This window comes from Heptranchias perlo, chromosome 17, assembly GCF_035084215.1.
Source record: "Heptranchias perlo isolate sHepPer1 chromosome 17, sHepPer1.hap1, whole genome shotgun sequence".
Lineage (NCBI taxonomy): Eukaryota > Metazoa > Chordata > Chondrichthyes > Hexanchiformes > Hexanchidae > Heptranchias > Heptranchias perlo.
Window position 1 is genome coordinate 47627344 of NC_090341.1, and position 16514 is coordinate 47643857.

The 16514-nt window shown below is 43.5% G+C and overlaps 1 protein-coding gene across 6 annotated transcripts in view; it reads right to left on the minus strand.

Moving 5' to 3' along the window:
- itpr1b (inositol 1,4,5-trisphosphate receptor, type 1b) overlaps nt 1-16514 on the minus strand; it is a 439399-nt gene that overhangs the window by 51203 nt on the left and 371682 nt on the right. For all 6 annotated transcript variants that reach the window (XM_067998943.1, XM_067998947.1, XM_067998944.1 and 3 more), the window contains 4 exons: nt 12851-12949; nt 12550-12683; nt 11690-11855; nt 10721-10881 (listed from right to left, as the gene is read on the minus strand). In XM_067998943.1, coding sequence (XP_067855044.1) covers nt 10721-10881; nt 11690-11855; nt 12550-12683; nt 12851-12949 — 560 coding nt within the window. The remainder of the gene's footprint in view (nt 1-10720; nt 10882-11689; nt 11856-12549; nt 12684-12850; nt 12950-16514) is intronic.

A 16514-nucleotide genomic window follows, 5' to 3' on the forward strand; every position in this document is an offset into this window, starting at 1 on the left:
CTCACGACTTGACATCATGGGATTTAAACACTCAAACTTCTGGGCTGCTCATCCAGTACCAGAACCAAAACGCTACCGTAACCTTTATTTTAAAATCATAAACTTCCCACTGATCTTCTGGTTACCAGGATGTCCTGGTGGGTTACATTCCATCCGATCAGTGCATCAGAAACCAACTGTGACTCAACTGTAACCCATTTTGATATGCGGCATTCAGTCCATCATTCGTACAGATCACAAATCTCGGTCCATGTACTTCCAGTACTGGCACTTCTACGGCTATCTCATGGGTAGTATGGTTCCTCTTTCTCAGTAACACCAAAAAAGAAAAACTTGCATTTATATAACACCTTTCTTGACCTCAGGATGTCCCAAAGTGCTTTACACCAATTAAGTACTCTTGACGTCTAGTCACTGTTGTAATGGAGGAAACACGGCAGCTAAATTGCGCACAGCAAGGTCCCACAAACAGCAATGACCAGATCATCTGTTTTAGTGATGTTGGTTGATGGATAAATATTGGCCACGACACCAGGGAGAACTCCGAAAAGTGCTACCCGAGAGGGCAGACGGGACCTCGGTTTAACCCATCCGAAAGATGGCACTTCCGACAGTGCAACACTCCCTCAGTACTGCACTGGAGTGTCAGTTTCACAGTGTGAAGGAGGCCGGTAATGGCAACAGGCCTCATGCCTGCTCTTTGGGACACTTAAGAGCTCAGGGTTGGATAGAAGCGAGGAGAGAGACACTGTCCGCGCAACCGCCACACCAAATGGCGACATCGTGTTAAGCAAGAAGCCTACCTGCCAACTTTGCAGGCATGATTTATAGATGCTCACTGTTGGCTTGCCAAGGTTACAGAGAATGAACTGGCGTGACACACGCTGAATAATTTTGAAATCGACATTGGTTGACAGTTTTAATTTGACAATATAAGAAAAAATATTGCACGCAACATGTGTCCACACGAAATAATTTTAAAAACGTCAACCGTGTTGCTGGTTAAAACGGTCAATTGGCAACAATTTAAAAAGTATCCAGCTAGGATAGTGAAAAACCAGCCAGGTACCAATTATATTGTGCTGAAGTATTCATACACTGTTTTATATTGTAAGAAAGGCCTAGATGTCTATACCCAGCTCCAACACTTTCCAAATCTTTGGTTGACAAAATGGTGCACTGGGTTGTTACAATGTCCTTTCATTTCTGGGACCCAAATCAAAACCCAACCCTGATACATAGGATGTGTCCCAGCTGCCAGGATCCCTACATGAAATGAACAAAGGCACTTCACCCTGTTCCTGGATTCAAAATTGCAGCCTCAAAAGATACCTGACACAGAAAAACAAAAACAATTATGACACTGGTGAAAGTACTCCTCTGAAGTGTGGGTTAAAGCACGTCATTAGAGAAAGGAGGTGCTTTATTCTCAATTTAACCTATGCTATAGTTGGTCTGGAAGTGCCAAAAATGGGAAAAAAATGTTCCATTCCCAACACAGACACCCAAATCCTCCCCAATAATGATATGAAATCAAACCTGACTGCGCCATTCATACTGGGTTTTTAGCAAGTCGCAAATGGTAAGGTGGGGGCTCATACATAAATCGTAATGCTCGTGGATGATACGATGCTACTGATGTCTTTAGTTTCATCCTTCCAAATTTCATCGGAAAAGGGAGGATGAAAAGATACTTCCTGCTCTGCATTTCTAATATTGCCTATTTTGCTTGGCTGGGGGGGAGGGAGGAGGAAAGGCACAAAGATCTTGAGCAAATGAAAGCAAAATGACATGTTCCTCCATTATATTTTCTGTGGTAAAATCTTGCATCCAAAAGAAATATTTAACAGAGGCAGCATAGTACACTGTGGCAACCAGTGCACCGCAGCGAGGCTGTAGGCACGCAGGTTTGATCTCACCACTCCGGTGAAATGTCAAGCACCTTTCCATGTCGTCTAAGCGTCAAGGCTTAGATTTTTATAAATTCTCTCTCGGGATGTGGGCGTCGCTGGCAAGGCTGGCATTTATTACCCGCTCCTAGTTGCCCTGAAAAGGTGGTGGTGGGCCTTTTCTTGAATCGTGGCAGTCCATTCTTTGTAGTGGTTTGATACAACTGAGTGACTTGCTAGGCCACTTCAGACGACAGTTAATGTAGGTGTGGGGCTGAAGTCACATATAGACCAGGCCTGGTGAGGACTGCAGGTTTCCTTCCCTAAAGGACATGGTGTGGAGATGCTGGTGATGGACTGGGGTGGACAAATGTAAGGAGTCTTACAACACCAGGTTTATAATCCAACAGCTTCATTTGAAATCACAAGCTTTCGGAGCTTTCCTCCTTCGTCAGGTGAGTGGACCTCACCTGACGAAGGAGGAAGCCTCCGAAAGCTTGTGATTTCAAATAAAGCTGTTGGACGATAACCTGGTGTTGTAAGACTCCTTATAAAGGACATGAGTGAAGGTAAGTTACCCATGCTCTCTTTTGCAGAGGGTGCAGAGAGCGACCTCGCATTCTGAAGACGACAAAAGATTAACTTCCTACATGAAATAAATGTGGAGTGGAACTGGGGTTGCCAACTCTGGTTGGCATATTCCTGGAGATGTCATCACATGACCTCCTGTCCCCAAACTCCCGCCATTGGTCGCCCAACATGTCTATACTCCGGTTACACCGCCTTCCCACACCAATTGGAAAGTGAATAGACTCTTAATTACTTGATTGGATGATTCTTGGCTGTCAGTCAAACAGTCTTTTTCCCATGTCCAATATTTTTATAACTAGCAAATAAAAGTTTTCAAAGAAAATTAAAATAAAAACACAATTTTGCTTAATGCCCCTATGATTGTTCTCCTCACAGCAGTGACCTGGAAATTAGTGTTTTTAATTCCTGGAGACTCCAGGGCAATCCTGGAGGGTTGGCAACCCTAAGTGGAACATAGATAGCAGGGCGTCAACAGCACATTCTCACCATGCTCCATGTCAAAGTTCGCATGGACCTAGGAGCATGCTGTCAAATTTTAAATTGAATTTCTCTGGCTTGGAAACTAGAGCTGAACTGCACAAAGTGCCACTAACGTAGATGGTCACATGAAAAGAGACTCGATTGAATCCAAGATTTTCCGTTGGTTGGAAACACTCATGGCTCTCCCTCTCCCCTCACCACCACTTTGAGCTGCAGCATTACAATTTAATCCATCACCTGTTCATGCAAAAACCATGAATGCAAAAACCACAATCTTGCAGAATCTGAGCATTTGCTTAGTCTCGTGCTAATCTGTTCAAGTAATCGGGAGCAGCACACCTCCAGCACAGAATTAGAGATTATCTGTAAAAGGTGCAACAGTTGACGCTCATTGCAAATTATTTCATGAGAATCGACCCAGCAAAAGGGTTTTTAAAAAAATGCTCGCCCCAAAATCTATGCCAATTAAAACATGGGTAAATCTATCGGATAAACAAGAACATGCTTGTTGCCTTGTGCGGTGTGAAACTGGACTAAGAAACCCGGGAGCCAATTGTAAAGGCATCAATGCAAGATACAAACTGCAAATTCAGATCAGAAAGTGCTTCGACAGCAAAGATTTTTTAAAAATCACCTATTTTCTAAATTAATTGAATGTCTGGGAAGGCATTCGGAGGACACAGCCCACGCGTGGTTCTCGGTTGGCATTTATAAGTCACTCGAGGTCCACTCAAAACTTTGGGCATAAACAAGTATTTCTTTAATGTATTGTTGCCAGTTTACTGGAAATCCTATAAAAATATCCCACCCCGGGATTGGCATTGATTACAGTCACTTAAAAAAGAGATAGAACAGCCATCATTGTTAAATAAGAACATTAACCTGACAATATCTCAGTATTGTTGCATGAAAATACGCACGTGAGGAGATAGGACCACGTTGGGGGACTTTAGTTGTTTATGCGGTCTGTGTTTTTTTTTGTTCAGCTTTTTATTGCATTTACAATCATTGCGCTGATGTGGTCCATTCTAAGCTGAACATGTTGCAGATCTGCCCATAATGGGTATCTTGGTAAGTCTATCGCCTCTGTGAATCATTTCCACTTGTGGTTGTGGAGACATCAGATTGCTGTTGACTTGCACTGTACTTTTCGGCACTGGAGAGCGAGTCTATTTACCAGCAGCAATATCAGCTTCTCAGCTGGAGCTTCAGGGCTTAACATTTTGGTATCTGATGGGAAACAATTTAATTTGATCTCGGTAATTTTGTTGCCCACTTGCCATAAATACCCAAGGATTGACCATCATGACAAAGATTGTCCACCCGACCTTGCCTACATCACAAAGAATGTGCATGCAGCACAATTCCTAACCACGTCAAACCCTTTGGGCATCAGATGAGTCTGCTGCAGCACTTTCAATTGGATGAATCGCAAATCTGCCTTCAAACAAACTGAATGCATAGAAATTACAACACAGAAGCAGGCCATTCGGCCCAACCAGTTCATGTCGGCATTTACCCACCACGCGAGCAAACAGTCCATCACGTTTACTCGCTCATTATCCCTTCAACCACTTTTTCTTCATCCACCAATCCAATCTAATCTTGAAGGTTGACATAGTTTCTGCCTCAACCACTAACCCTGAAAGTGAATTCCACAGCCTCACAACTCTTTAAAGAAGTTTCTCTTGCCCTTGGTTCTAAATCTCTTACATTTAATCTTGTATCTGCAGCTCCTCATTCTTGATCCTTCACCTACTGGAAACAGTCCGCTTCTATCTATCTTGTGCCATCCTTTCTTAAACATCTCTGTCAGATCACCCCGTAATCTGCGATGTTTGTGTCTGTACTTCTTCATATCAGCCAGCATCCTGGTGAATTTGTAAAGCCTCAATATCCTTCCGATAGTATTGAGCCCAACACTGCACATGGTACTCTCGGGTCTAATTAAGGTTCGATATAGACTCATCATTATCTCTTGACTTTTATATTCTATATTTCTTGTGCTAAAATCTAGAATTACATTAGTTTTATTTGCAGCCTTACCAACCCGAGCTGCTGCCTTTAATATTCTGTGAACCTGTATCCCAAATCCCTCTGCTCTTCTACAGCACTAAGCCTAGTATCATTCAGAGTATAATTACTGCTGTTTTTTTTTAAATCAAAATGCATCACCTTACTCTTCGTGACATTGAATGCCATCTGCCACTTGTTAGCCCATTCCCCTTTCTAATCAATATCCATTTGCAGCTTCCTTTGGTCTTCTAAAGAATTAACTATATCTCCTATTTTGGTATCATCTGCAAATTTCGACACCACTCTCTCTTGGCCTTTATCCAAATCACTGATATACATGGTGAGTGGAGGTGGCCCCAGAACTGAACCCTGAGACACACCAATACGTAATTCCAACCTCTGGAAAAACTGCCCTTAAATCCTACACTTTGTTTAATGCACCTTTCATCAGACATGTTTCTATATCTCCTCTTCATGAGCATATTCATCTTGGTCTCCCATATCTTATGTGCATGTGGAGGTCAATTCCATCCCTCCCCTTGCTAATATTCAAATTGGCACACAAAGCGCTATGACTGGTTTGGGAGTCTTCACCATAAAGTCCAGCAAATCCTCTACCTCTTGCTCCTGTGGATGAAGATTGAGATTCAGCTCCTATCCAGATACCTGAATTACCAATTCCACTGTTAAATATTGATGAAATTAACCATCACATTGGACAGAACCTTGGATTCTACACCTTTAAAAGTGTGCCAATCCCCTTCCACAGAATAAATCTACCACTCTGCACTCCAGGCCTATCTTTTGATCCCATTTCTGCAAAATGCATCTCACCAACAAAAAAAGGGTTTTGGAGAGGTTTCATTCCTCACAATGTTCATTGGGTGTCTGATTTTCAGCTTCTAATAGGATATTCCTATATTGTCGAACACACGACCCTTGCAGTTTGGTCCAACATCCTAATAAACTTTGAATGCAAAGGGACCAAAAATCAGGTTACAGATTACAATGGTTCGAAAGAGAAGGCAAATGATCAGAATCAAACCAAAACATTGATCTCCAGGAAAGGCTCTGAACTAGTTTATTAACATATATTCTTTTTTAAAAGGGTTTAATTACTTGAGTACTGAGGGAGGGTTTCAAGAGAATAAAAAGTTATGTGAAGAGCCTCTCACTTATGAAAAACTGTAGTTATACTATAGACCAGTACTAGCATGGTGCGACCTTCAGCAAAGCAGAACGGTGTCATACTGCCATCGGCACCTTGCCGTGGGTTGTGCTGCATATGCTTACTTGGACCCTCTATTCCCCGAGTAGCTACTTTTAATTCAAAAGATTGAGTTTCTGAAGTTCCCAGGAGATTCATATTTAAAAATGTATCTATGCACCAGGCTGGCGTTATGCTGCAGCTGGTGTGAAACTACCTCCAGGAAATGGCTCTCATTTCCTGGCTTCAGTGCACTTGGGAATTAGATCAGCATCCTGGCCGGAGTTATACTGCCAATTGTGCATCGGTGAAACTGCTTAGGGTCAATGGGGAAGTGGTGGTATAAATGCACCTGTGCTTATTAAAGCGTTTCAGTTACTAAGATAGTAACATTACTTAAGGGCAGACCACCAAGCATTTGTCCGTATCCCAGCATGCCACCTGTTTTGTTTAATTAAAAGTCTTAACCACGGTATTTGATCAATGCAACAAGCAAATTTTTTTTAAAGCAGACACCGAAAACAAATGGGCTTTTGTTTCAAGCTTTATTAACCGGAAGGTACAGATCTCAAATGGAACAAGACCACATTTCGCACACAGGTATGTTTCCACAGTGTCGGTGAACCCTCATCGCAGCCAGGAAAGTTTTGAAATTATATCGTACTGATTACATTTACACAGCCCAATGTCCTTTGTAGATCAAGATCATGGTTCTGTAGCAACAGGTCTGTACACCCACACACTGCAGGCAATTGCTGGCTGCAAATACTAACCAGTTACTTTCAAAGTGTCACTATCAGTATTAAGCCACTTCTGCAATCTATTTGATGGAAATCCCCTGGGTGATGTCACAATGTACATATCAGACAAGTTAGGTCGCTCCTCATTAAATGCAGCACTTTAAATAAAATGCACCGTCTGAGCTTCAATGAGTAATCCATGACATTTTGGACAGACAAGGCTCAGAATTCAGATTATTATTCACTATTCATAGAATCTTACAGCACAGAAGGCGGCCATTTGGCCCATTGTACTTGTGCTGGATCTTTGAAAGAGCTATCCAATTAGTCCCACTTCCCTGTTCTTTCCCCATAGCCCTGCAATATTTTCCGTCTCAAGTATTTATCCAATTTCCTTTTGAAAGTTACTATTGAATCTGCTTCCATCACCCTTTCAGGCAGTGCACTGCAGATCATAACAACTCGCTGCATAAAATAAAATTCTCATCTCCCCCCTTGCCAAATATCCTAAATCTGTGTCCTCTGGTTATCTATCCTCCTGCCAGTGGAAACAGTTTCTCCCTATCTACTCGAACAAAACCCCTCATTTTCCATCTCTCTCTCTCGTCCCCTAATGATTACCCGAGTCACAATCCCAGTTCGAGTCGTGCTGTGGAACTTAGTCTAATTGCATTAGGTATGAACTTTGAGGTAGTAATGAGAGAAAATTGGATATATATCATTCCTTTGGGCAAACTGAACTAGTAGGCAACTTCATGCCATCAACGTTAGTTTTAAAAAGGGACTGTAAAAAAGCTGGTCCAGACCCACTGAAGAACATCCGGTCATTTCTGATTGACTTTTCACTAAGAAATTCACACAGCAGATCGATTTGAAAACCTTGCAAAGCAACCCCCACCCCACTCCCATCCAAAAAAAAATCCTGAATTATCCAATCTTCATCCAAGTGTTATAGAAAAGTGACTTTCCTACAAACTTGAGCCTTGCTTCATTGTGCCTGGGGAAGGAGTGATAGATCAGAAGATACTATTGCACTCAGCAGTTGAAGTGAATCACACAATAAAAAAGGGGAGTTTGCCCAAGTACCAAGTCATTCCTCATACAATCTACAGTTAAGTCGTTTGCAATGACATTGCGCCAAAATATTACCCCGGTTACACACAAAGGTGCATACAATAATGCGACTATCACTGACCATGACTCTTAATAGATATGTTTTTAAGTTTTAAAGTCATATTGAAAATACTGACACTCCAGCTTGAACTTGTCACAGTATCTGACATGGTAGGTCTAAACAAGCCTTCAGAGCCCATTATTCTTCCCAACTCCAACATAATCTGCTGCAAATCTTGAACATTAAATGACATCATCCATTTAGTTAAAATTTCCACACGTAAATGAGAAATTCATTTTCCACTTTTAAAAAAAAGTAAGACATATGAGTTCTGTGCAACTGCCGAACCACCGTTCTATAAACACAGGGAAGCAGCACTAAAATAGCCAGATTACAGCCAAATGCTGAGCTTGGATTACAGCACCAAGTCTCCACATAATGAGAAACTAGAAAAATACATCAGTAATAATTTCAATGCATTTCTAGATCATAAGAACAACCAAAAGGTTGGCATCCAAAAGTAAGGGGTGTACAGATAAGACACTTCCTTTGAAATGAGTCTGCATTCAATTCTAGAATATTAACCGTAAGTCAGGTTACACAAAACTGATTCCGATCTATAAAGCACATTTTCTATACCCCAGGGCTATTATGGAACAATGGGGATCAAAGCTCTTGTTGCACAGGTAATTAATACAGCTGTATTCAGCATTAAGCAGTAGTGTTTGAAAGAGTATTTGAATGCACAAGATAAATCTTAAGTTGAGGCAATAGTGGACAAACCATGATTTTAAAGACAATGGCTTTGCACGAACTAGCTACATTATAAGATTCAAGATAAAAGAAGCTGTTAGTATAACAACTTGCATTTATATAGCACTGCGTACAGAGAACTCCAACCTTGCCTCAATGAGATATCTCATTTGAGCTCAGAGCTTGTTGGTGAAACTGCCCATTTATTCTGTGAGGCAGTTTCACCAACAGGAAAAACATGGCCACTGCCAGCCCCTCTCTTATTCTTTAAGTGATTATAACAGAGGCTACATTGTAAGTGAATTGGCATAATTCAAAAAAGCAGAGCGATAAAACTAATTAAATCCAAGTATACACCATAGCCTTCTTCCTGAAATTGGAAAAATAAAAGTTTCTGCGCTTTTTTAAACTGTCGCACCCACATCCATGACCACCCCTTGATTGAGTCATCACCACCTCAGAGGTCAAAGTCACACACAAGTCCAATGTCACAATTTTCTCATCTCCTTTACTATCCACAGTCCCTCGATCCTCACCTTTCGCCACTAACTCTTTAGCTCCTTCACCAGTGCCCTCTCGAATCCCCTCTCTACAGGTTCGTCACCGGTCACGACATCATGACTGACCACAAACTGTACTGCTTTTTTGTTACTGTGGCCAAAACCTCCTACCCGAGATCAACCTGGAGGGCAAAGGGAGTCCCAGCTTCTTCTCCCCTACCACAAGCAGCCTCCTCTGCCCTCCCTCAATATGCCCAACCATCTTTACCTGAGGTAAAATGAGATCATTCATAGGATTCTGTCTCCAAAATTGAGGCGAATTGATGAGCTTCGACTGCCTCCTCTGGAACCCTCCAGGAACCTCCACTACCTTGCCACCCCACCCCCCACTCCAGCTTTCCATCAGATTAATTTCCTTAAAGAATGTAGGTAGGCCAAAGTGGTGAAAAAAACCTACAAGGATGGGGGGAATAAACTGTCCACATTACAACAGCACTTCTGAACCTCACAGGTGTAAAAACAATGATGTGGAGATGCTGGTGATGGACTGGGGTTGACAATTGTAAACAATTTTACAACACCAAGTTATAAGTCCAACAAATTTATTTTAAATTCCACAAGCTTTCGGAGGCTTCCTCCTTCCTCAGGTGAATGGTGTGGAAACCATTCACCTGAGGAAGGAGGAAGCCTCCGAAAGCTCGTGGAATTTAAAATAAATTTGTTGGACTATAACTTGGTGTTGTAAAATTGTGTAAAAACAAGACAGAGAAAGGGATCCCAAGGAGACGTGGAGCACCTGTATACACGTCCCAATTCACATCTCTTGGGCTTCTAAAGTTTAAAGTAACTTCATTATCTATAAGCCTTCGGTTCAAATGTTTTGGTACCTGGTAACCTTCGAATCAGCTTTCATTATAAACAGTTTGCCTTTCACACAAGATCTGTCAAACTAATTTTCTGGAAATTTCTAAACATGATTCCCATAAAATGGAATGAGAAATAACACTGTTCTTTAAACATACTGAAATAAAAAAAATCTAGTTGTTTTAGGCTCAGAAACTTACTTCACCCTCAAACTTGGTGATCGAGCAATGGCTGACACCTCAAACAGGCTGCCCAGAGAGTGCAGATATCTTGAAGGTTTTAGCCAATTTGCTGGGATTCCACAACAGAGGCTAAAAGCATCAGTCACTGGAAGAGGTATTCAGGGACAGACAATGACTATGAAAGGTCTAACACACACAAGCAAATCTTTCAATACATATCAGTCAAGTACCTTTTCTTTTTAACCCAATATCCACCTTATTGCTTTTGGATGAATTTATCTTCAATAATGATCTTAATTCAGTGATAGCGTCACATCTTACTGTACTATTTATTTATACCACTCAAAATGAAAATTAACTGTGCATTGTAGAGCTGTTACTGACCTTGATCATCTCTGCTACATAGCTCTCTGGCCCAGTGTATTCAGTGGAGTCCTTGACTTTCACCAAGACAATAAAGCATAGATAATGCCACATGTTGTGTTCCTCCTTAATATGTTCTTCAAATGTTACTGTCTTGTTGTCAAATTTATCCCTTTCCAAGCCTAGAAACAATAAATTAACTAATTACCAAATTTGAGACTAATTACATGTGTAGAACTGAGGTATAAACAGAAGCAGCTCATCACAATTCAGGCAGTAAGGTTCTGACTGAGGAGAATCCATTATTTGAGGTCTATTCATTTACATGTGTTGGGGATTTTACAACCAAGGTAATGCATAACTACATTAGACATTGAATAATTTGGAATGCAAGATTGCATAATCTGTAACAGTAAATGCCTCAATTAACACAACACTCATCTGCTCAGTACTGTTTGATATAGTGACATCTGCTTTTACACTAATAGGACCTACACTGCTTCTTCTATTCCAGCAATACCTGGATGTTGAATGTATCACACAACATAGTTTTCCTTGTTTGAATATATAATTCTGAGCCTTCTATATCAAACAGCATACGAGCATTTGGCAACTCACTTCTTATTCCCATTTTCCAGCATTTACTTCTTTTTATCTACTCAATTATTAAATGAGAAGGTGGTGAAGGGATACTGTACTGGCAAGACGGGGCTAAGTGGTAATTAACAGCTAATACATTCAACTTGCAAGTCTTTATGTAATGGCCAGGTTCTGTCCATTTCTAGCACTCTCCACTCGGAGATGCTTTGATAGGTTACCCAAGTTTGACAGGATATTTTTTAAAAGAAACTAAAACAATTTTTTTTAATGATCTACTGGAATTTTAACATTTCCTAGTATACCACATTTTCTAATTAGTAACCTCAATCTGGTTTTTCCATTGATCTGTGCTATCCCTCCCATCCACTTACAGCATGCATGAATACTGACCACATATGAAGCAGGTAGTTTTCAGGACTTCTTCCTTCTTCTGTTTTTCACTCCTCAAGTCAGCAAAGGTGTCAATGATGACACCAAAGATCAAGTTCAGGACAATGATGATGACCATGAAGAAGAAGAGAAGGTCATAGATCACACGAGCAGCAAACAGTGGTTCCTGAAAAAAGTGGCAGTCACCCAATGAATGCAAACATTTATGACAGACAGTAGGTGCTCCAAAAGGCAGTTTGTCCTCTAAAAAGGACCTTTCTTTTATGTAAAAACTCACATCCATTGGGTTGGAGCATTGGGCTAGTTTTCTCAAAGTTGGTTTCAACACAAACTAAGTCATGTACACATAATACATGTGCTTTAAACACCCTTTAAACATATCTGAAAGTCTTCCATACAACACAGGTGAAAGCAGCTGTTTATTTTACTTATATGGATACAAGCAAACCATTTAACTAGGGTTTTAAACTATTAAATAGTGTAACATACTAAACAAGAAACAACCTAATTTCTTCTGAAAACTCTTAAAAGTATTGAAATCTGAAAGGTTAATGATGCGAGCTCAATTGGATGTATTATAATTGTGTTATATCTGACTAATTGATTGTCAGGTTGTTTCTTTGGAGGAGGGGAGATGCTGTACAAACTGCACAGTACTTCAAGTGGAAGGTAGATACTGTTATATTGATATACTATTTTGATTGAGCAGTATTATGCCTGTGGATTGTATCAGCAACTAAAACACAACCAGATTAAAACTAGAATGTTGCTCATTTAGCCCAATGTCCTCTGGTTGGCTGGATAGTATCCGTGTCCAATAATTATTTTTTTTAAAGATATCATATAAAACAGCTCCTCACCTCTTTGGAAGGTTTCCTGAGCACATCTCCCACTCCTCCTCCGCTTCGCAGTCCATGGCTGAGTACAGTAATGATACACATCAACAGGGTTTCACAGGTGTGCTCCGAATCCTCTTCATTCTCTGAAAGCAACTCTGACAGGGAACAATTTACACATCAGGTTTGTTTTTAAAAAAATATATATATGTCGAGGCCATTTAATAGGCACATCAGCGCAGCACTTGCTATTCAATATTTTTCCAAAGCAAGTAGCCTTGTCCTGCTTCCTGAATATATCGGTTTGAAACCAAGGTCGCCTTACCATTACTTTCCATGGAGTAGAGTGTTGAACAGTTCTCTCCGTTGCCGAGTCGACAGACATCGGCAGTCAGGAACTCTTCTGCCATTGATGCAGCATCTTCTAAACAAATACAACAAAACGAAAAATAAACGTCAGGGACCTCTAAGAATCGGTGCTATATGGAGGTGTTTTTTTGCGAGTACATTTTCCTCTGTTTTCTAATGCTGGAGAAGAGGCCAGTGCATGTTTAAATTGGGTTTCCCTGCCTTATACTCTCAGTGATTTTTTCACCATTAGTGAATGAAGGAAAATAACCACACAGAATTTCATAAGACCCACAATTAATAAGTTGCATCATATTGCATTCACATAGGATGGTTATATAGCATTAAGGTGTAATAAAATAGGGTTACCCTGACATATAGGTTTAAAAGATAAGAGGAAAATGACAGCACAAGTTAGTAAGCATCAGGCACCTTGCATCTCCATTATCTTGTCTACATTTTGGCCATATTTAGAAAATTTAGGTTTGGTTAGTTTCTTGATTCAACTTTTATTGAAAAGACAACAAAGAAACTATATCAAGTCCTTTAAAACGTAATAATTTGCACATCATTCACGTCAAAAGCCTCACATTGGTGTTCCATTACAGTTTACAACATGGTACTTGAACTTCCATTAGTACCCTAAAAATTTTCCCAACGTCTTCCTTTCTAATATGGCCTCCTAAACTTAGGGCAAACTCCAACCAGTGTTGGGCGTTCTCTCTTCTAGGGTCTTGGAAAAACAAGTGTGATTTATCCACTTACTGCTCTGTAAACACTTGCACATCAAACGCAATGTTGAGTCATGAGTGCAGATTGTCCTGTTGGTTATGGTTGATAAACAGAAAATGAGGCGGAGATCTGTTACACCCAATTGGATTTTCCCCGCACGGTGTCGGAGACGACCGTCAGTTCACTGGCAAAATCCATGCAAATGAGGCTACAATAACCATTCCATCTGGCATGCAATTTCCTAGTATTTATGGAACAATAGTGGGGATTCATCCACCCACTCGTGTAAAAAATGGGCATCCAAGATAGCTGGACACTGTGCTATAGGCTGAAATGAAGTTAAAGAGCCCTTTAAGAAAATTTGCAGCAACATTTTTAGGGAATTTCTTAACCTCTTCCCTGGTTTTGTTTTTGTTCCTGTTTCCACTTAGGTGGTCAGGAGCTTTTGCATCAATTGTTGCGGTGTTGCCACTTTCTCTTTGTTATTTGCACAACAGAAGCACAGTGGAATTCCCCCTAGGCATCCCCGACATTTGCTTGAAGGAGCAAGCGGAGGAGACAAAGGAAAAAAGGAGGGATGCCATGCAGGCAACGATGCTTCAAAGGAGGACTATAGGCACCTGCCATCACTGTTCCACCCATAAACTCAAGCAGAGGCATGCTTACCTGCAATTGTCCAAGGGGGGGGGGGGGGGGGAAGGAACGTGCGGGGAGGGGGGAGAGAAAGGGGCGTGCGGGGGGAGAAAGGGGCGTGCGGGGGGAGAAAGGAGAAAGGAGCGTGCGGGGGTGGAGGGGGGGGAAGAAAGGAGCGGCGGTGGGGGGGGGGGGGGGGGGGGGAGAGAGAAGGGAGCGTGCGGGGGGGAGAAAGGAGCGAGCGTGCGGGGGGGGGGGGGGGAGAAAGGAGCGAGCGTGCGGGGGGGGGGGGGGGAGAAAGGAGCGAGCGTGCGGGGGGGGGGGGGAGAAAGGAGCGAGCGTGCGGGGGGGGGGGGGGGGGAGAAAGGAGCGAGCGTGCGGGGGGGAGAAAGGAGCGAGCGTGCGGGGGGGAGAAAGGAGCGAGCGAGCGGGGGGGGAGAAAGGAGCGAGCGTGCGGGGGGGAGAAAGGAGCGAGCGAGCGGGGGGGGAGAAAGGAGCGAGCGTGCGGGGGGGAGAAAGGAGCGAGTGTGCGGGGGGGGGGGGGAAGGAGGAGCGGGGGGGGAGGAGGAGCGGGGGGGGGGGGGGAGGAGGAGCGGGGGAGGAGGAGCGGGGGGGGAAAGGAGGAGCGGGGGGGGAAAGGAGGAGCGGGGGGGGAAAGGAGGAGCGGGGGGGGAAAGGAGGAGCGGGGGGGGAAAGGAGGAGCGGGGGGGGAAAGGAGGAGCGGGGGGGGAAAGGAGGAGCGGGGGGGGGGGGGGGGGAGGAGGAGGGGGGGGGAGGAGGAGCGGGGGGGGGGGAGGAGGAGCGGGGGGGGGGAGAAATGAGCGTGCGGGGGTGGGGGGGGGAGGAGGGCGGGGGGGGGGGAAGGAGGAGCGAGCGGGGGGGGGGGAGAAATGAGCGTGCGGGGGTGGGGGGGGGGAGGAGGAGCGGGGGGGGGGGGAGGAGGAGCGGGGGGGGGGAGGAGGAGCGGGGGGGGGGAGGAGGAGCGGGGGGGGGAGGAGGAGCGGGGGGGGGAGGAGGAGCGGGGGGGGGAGGAGGAGCGGGGGGGGGAGGAGGAGCGGGGGGGGGAGGAGGAGCGGGGGGGGGGAGGAGGAGCGGGGGGGGAGGAGGAGCGTTCGGGAGCGGGGCAGGGGGGGTGAGAGAGGAGAGAGAGAGAAGAGATGAACATTTACGTGGGTATACAAATGCATGAGCTCCGATTTGCCAAGGAAGCAGTGGTCCAGATGTGCCACAGCTGGTCTGCAGCCAAACTCAACCACAGGCATTGCACTGTAGGTTGGCTTGGGGACTCAAACATAATGCTCGGTTTCAGCATATATCAGACTTCCAGCTGGTCAAAAAAGAAAATTGTGAAGGCAGCATTGTAACGTCTTTTAATTATCGATTGACAGCAAGTTCATCCCTGCTAATTTTGTGGTTTGCTGAGAATGTACCGTGGGCTTTTAGGAAGCCTAGGATTTCCCAGTCTGAGTCGGCTTTCTGGTTGACTCCCTTCCTTTCCCCCACATAAGAATGTGTCTGGTCTGTACCAGAAGTATCTCCTCTTTGAAGGCCTCTCATTTCTCTGCCAATCTTTGATTCCAATCCACCAGGGCCAGATCCCTTTGCAACTTACTGAAATTAGCCCTACTCTAGTTGTGTATTTTCACATTTGATTGATCCTTGTCCTTTTCCATAACTACTCTAACCTAATGAAATTGTGATCACTGTTTCCCAAATGTTGCCCCAGTGAAACATGTTCCTCTTGCCCCACTTCATTCCCCAGAACTAGATCCAGCACCGAGAGGGGGTACAGCACAGATTCACCAGCATGATACCAGGGCTTAAGAGGTTAAATTATGAGAACAGGTCACATAAACTTGGCTTGCAACCACTAGTCTATGCTCCACACGAGTATCCTCCCTCCCCCTAACCCTATAAGGATACCCTTCGATTCCTTTCTCCCTCACGTGCTTATCTAGTTTCCCCCTAAATGCATCTGCTATTCACCTCAACAACCCCTTGTGGTAGCACGTTCCACATTCTTACCACTCTTTGGGTAAAGAAGTTTCTCCTGAATTCCCTATTGTATTTATTAGCGACTATTTTATATTCATGACCTCTAATTTTGGACTCTCCAAATGGAAACATTTTCTCTACATCTACCCAATCAAACCCCAGCAGCACACCTGCACACACATGTGGTCCCAAGCCCTGACTGTTGCCAACTGGGCCTAAGCTCTCTCTTGATGGGTAAATGGGGTGTATATCTAGAATAGAGGGCAGAGGAACTCTATGAA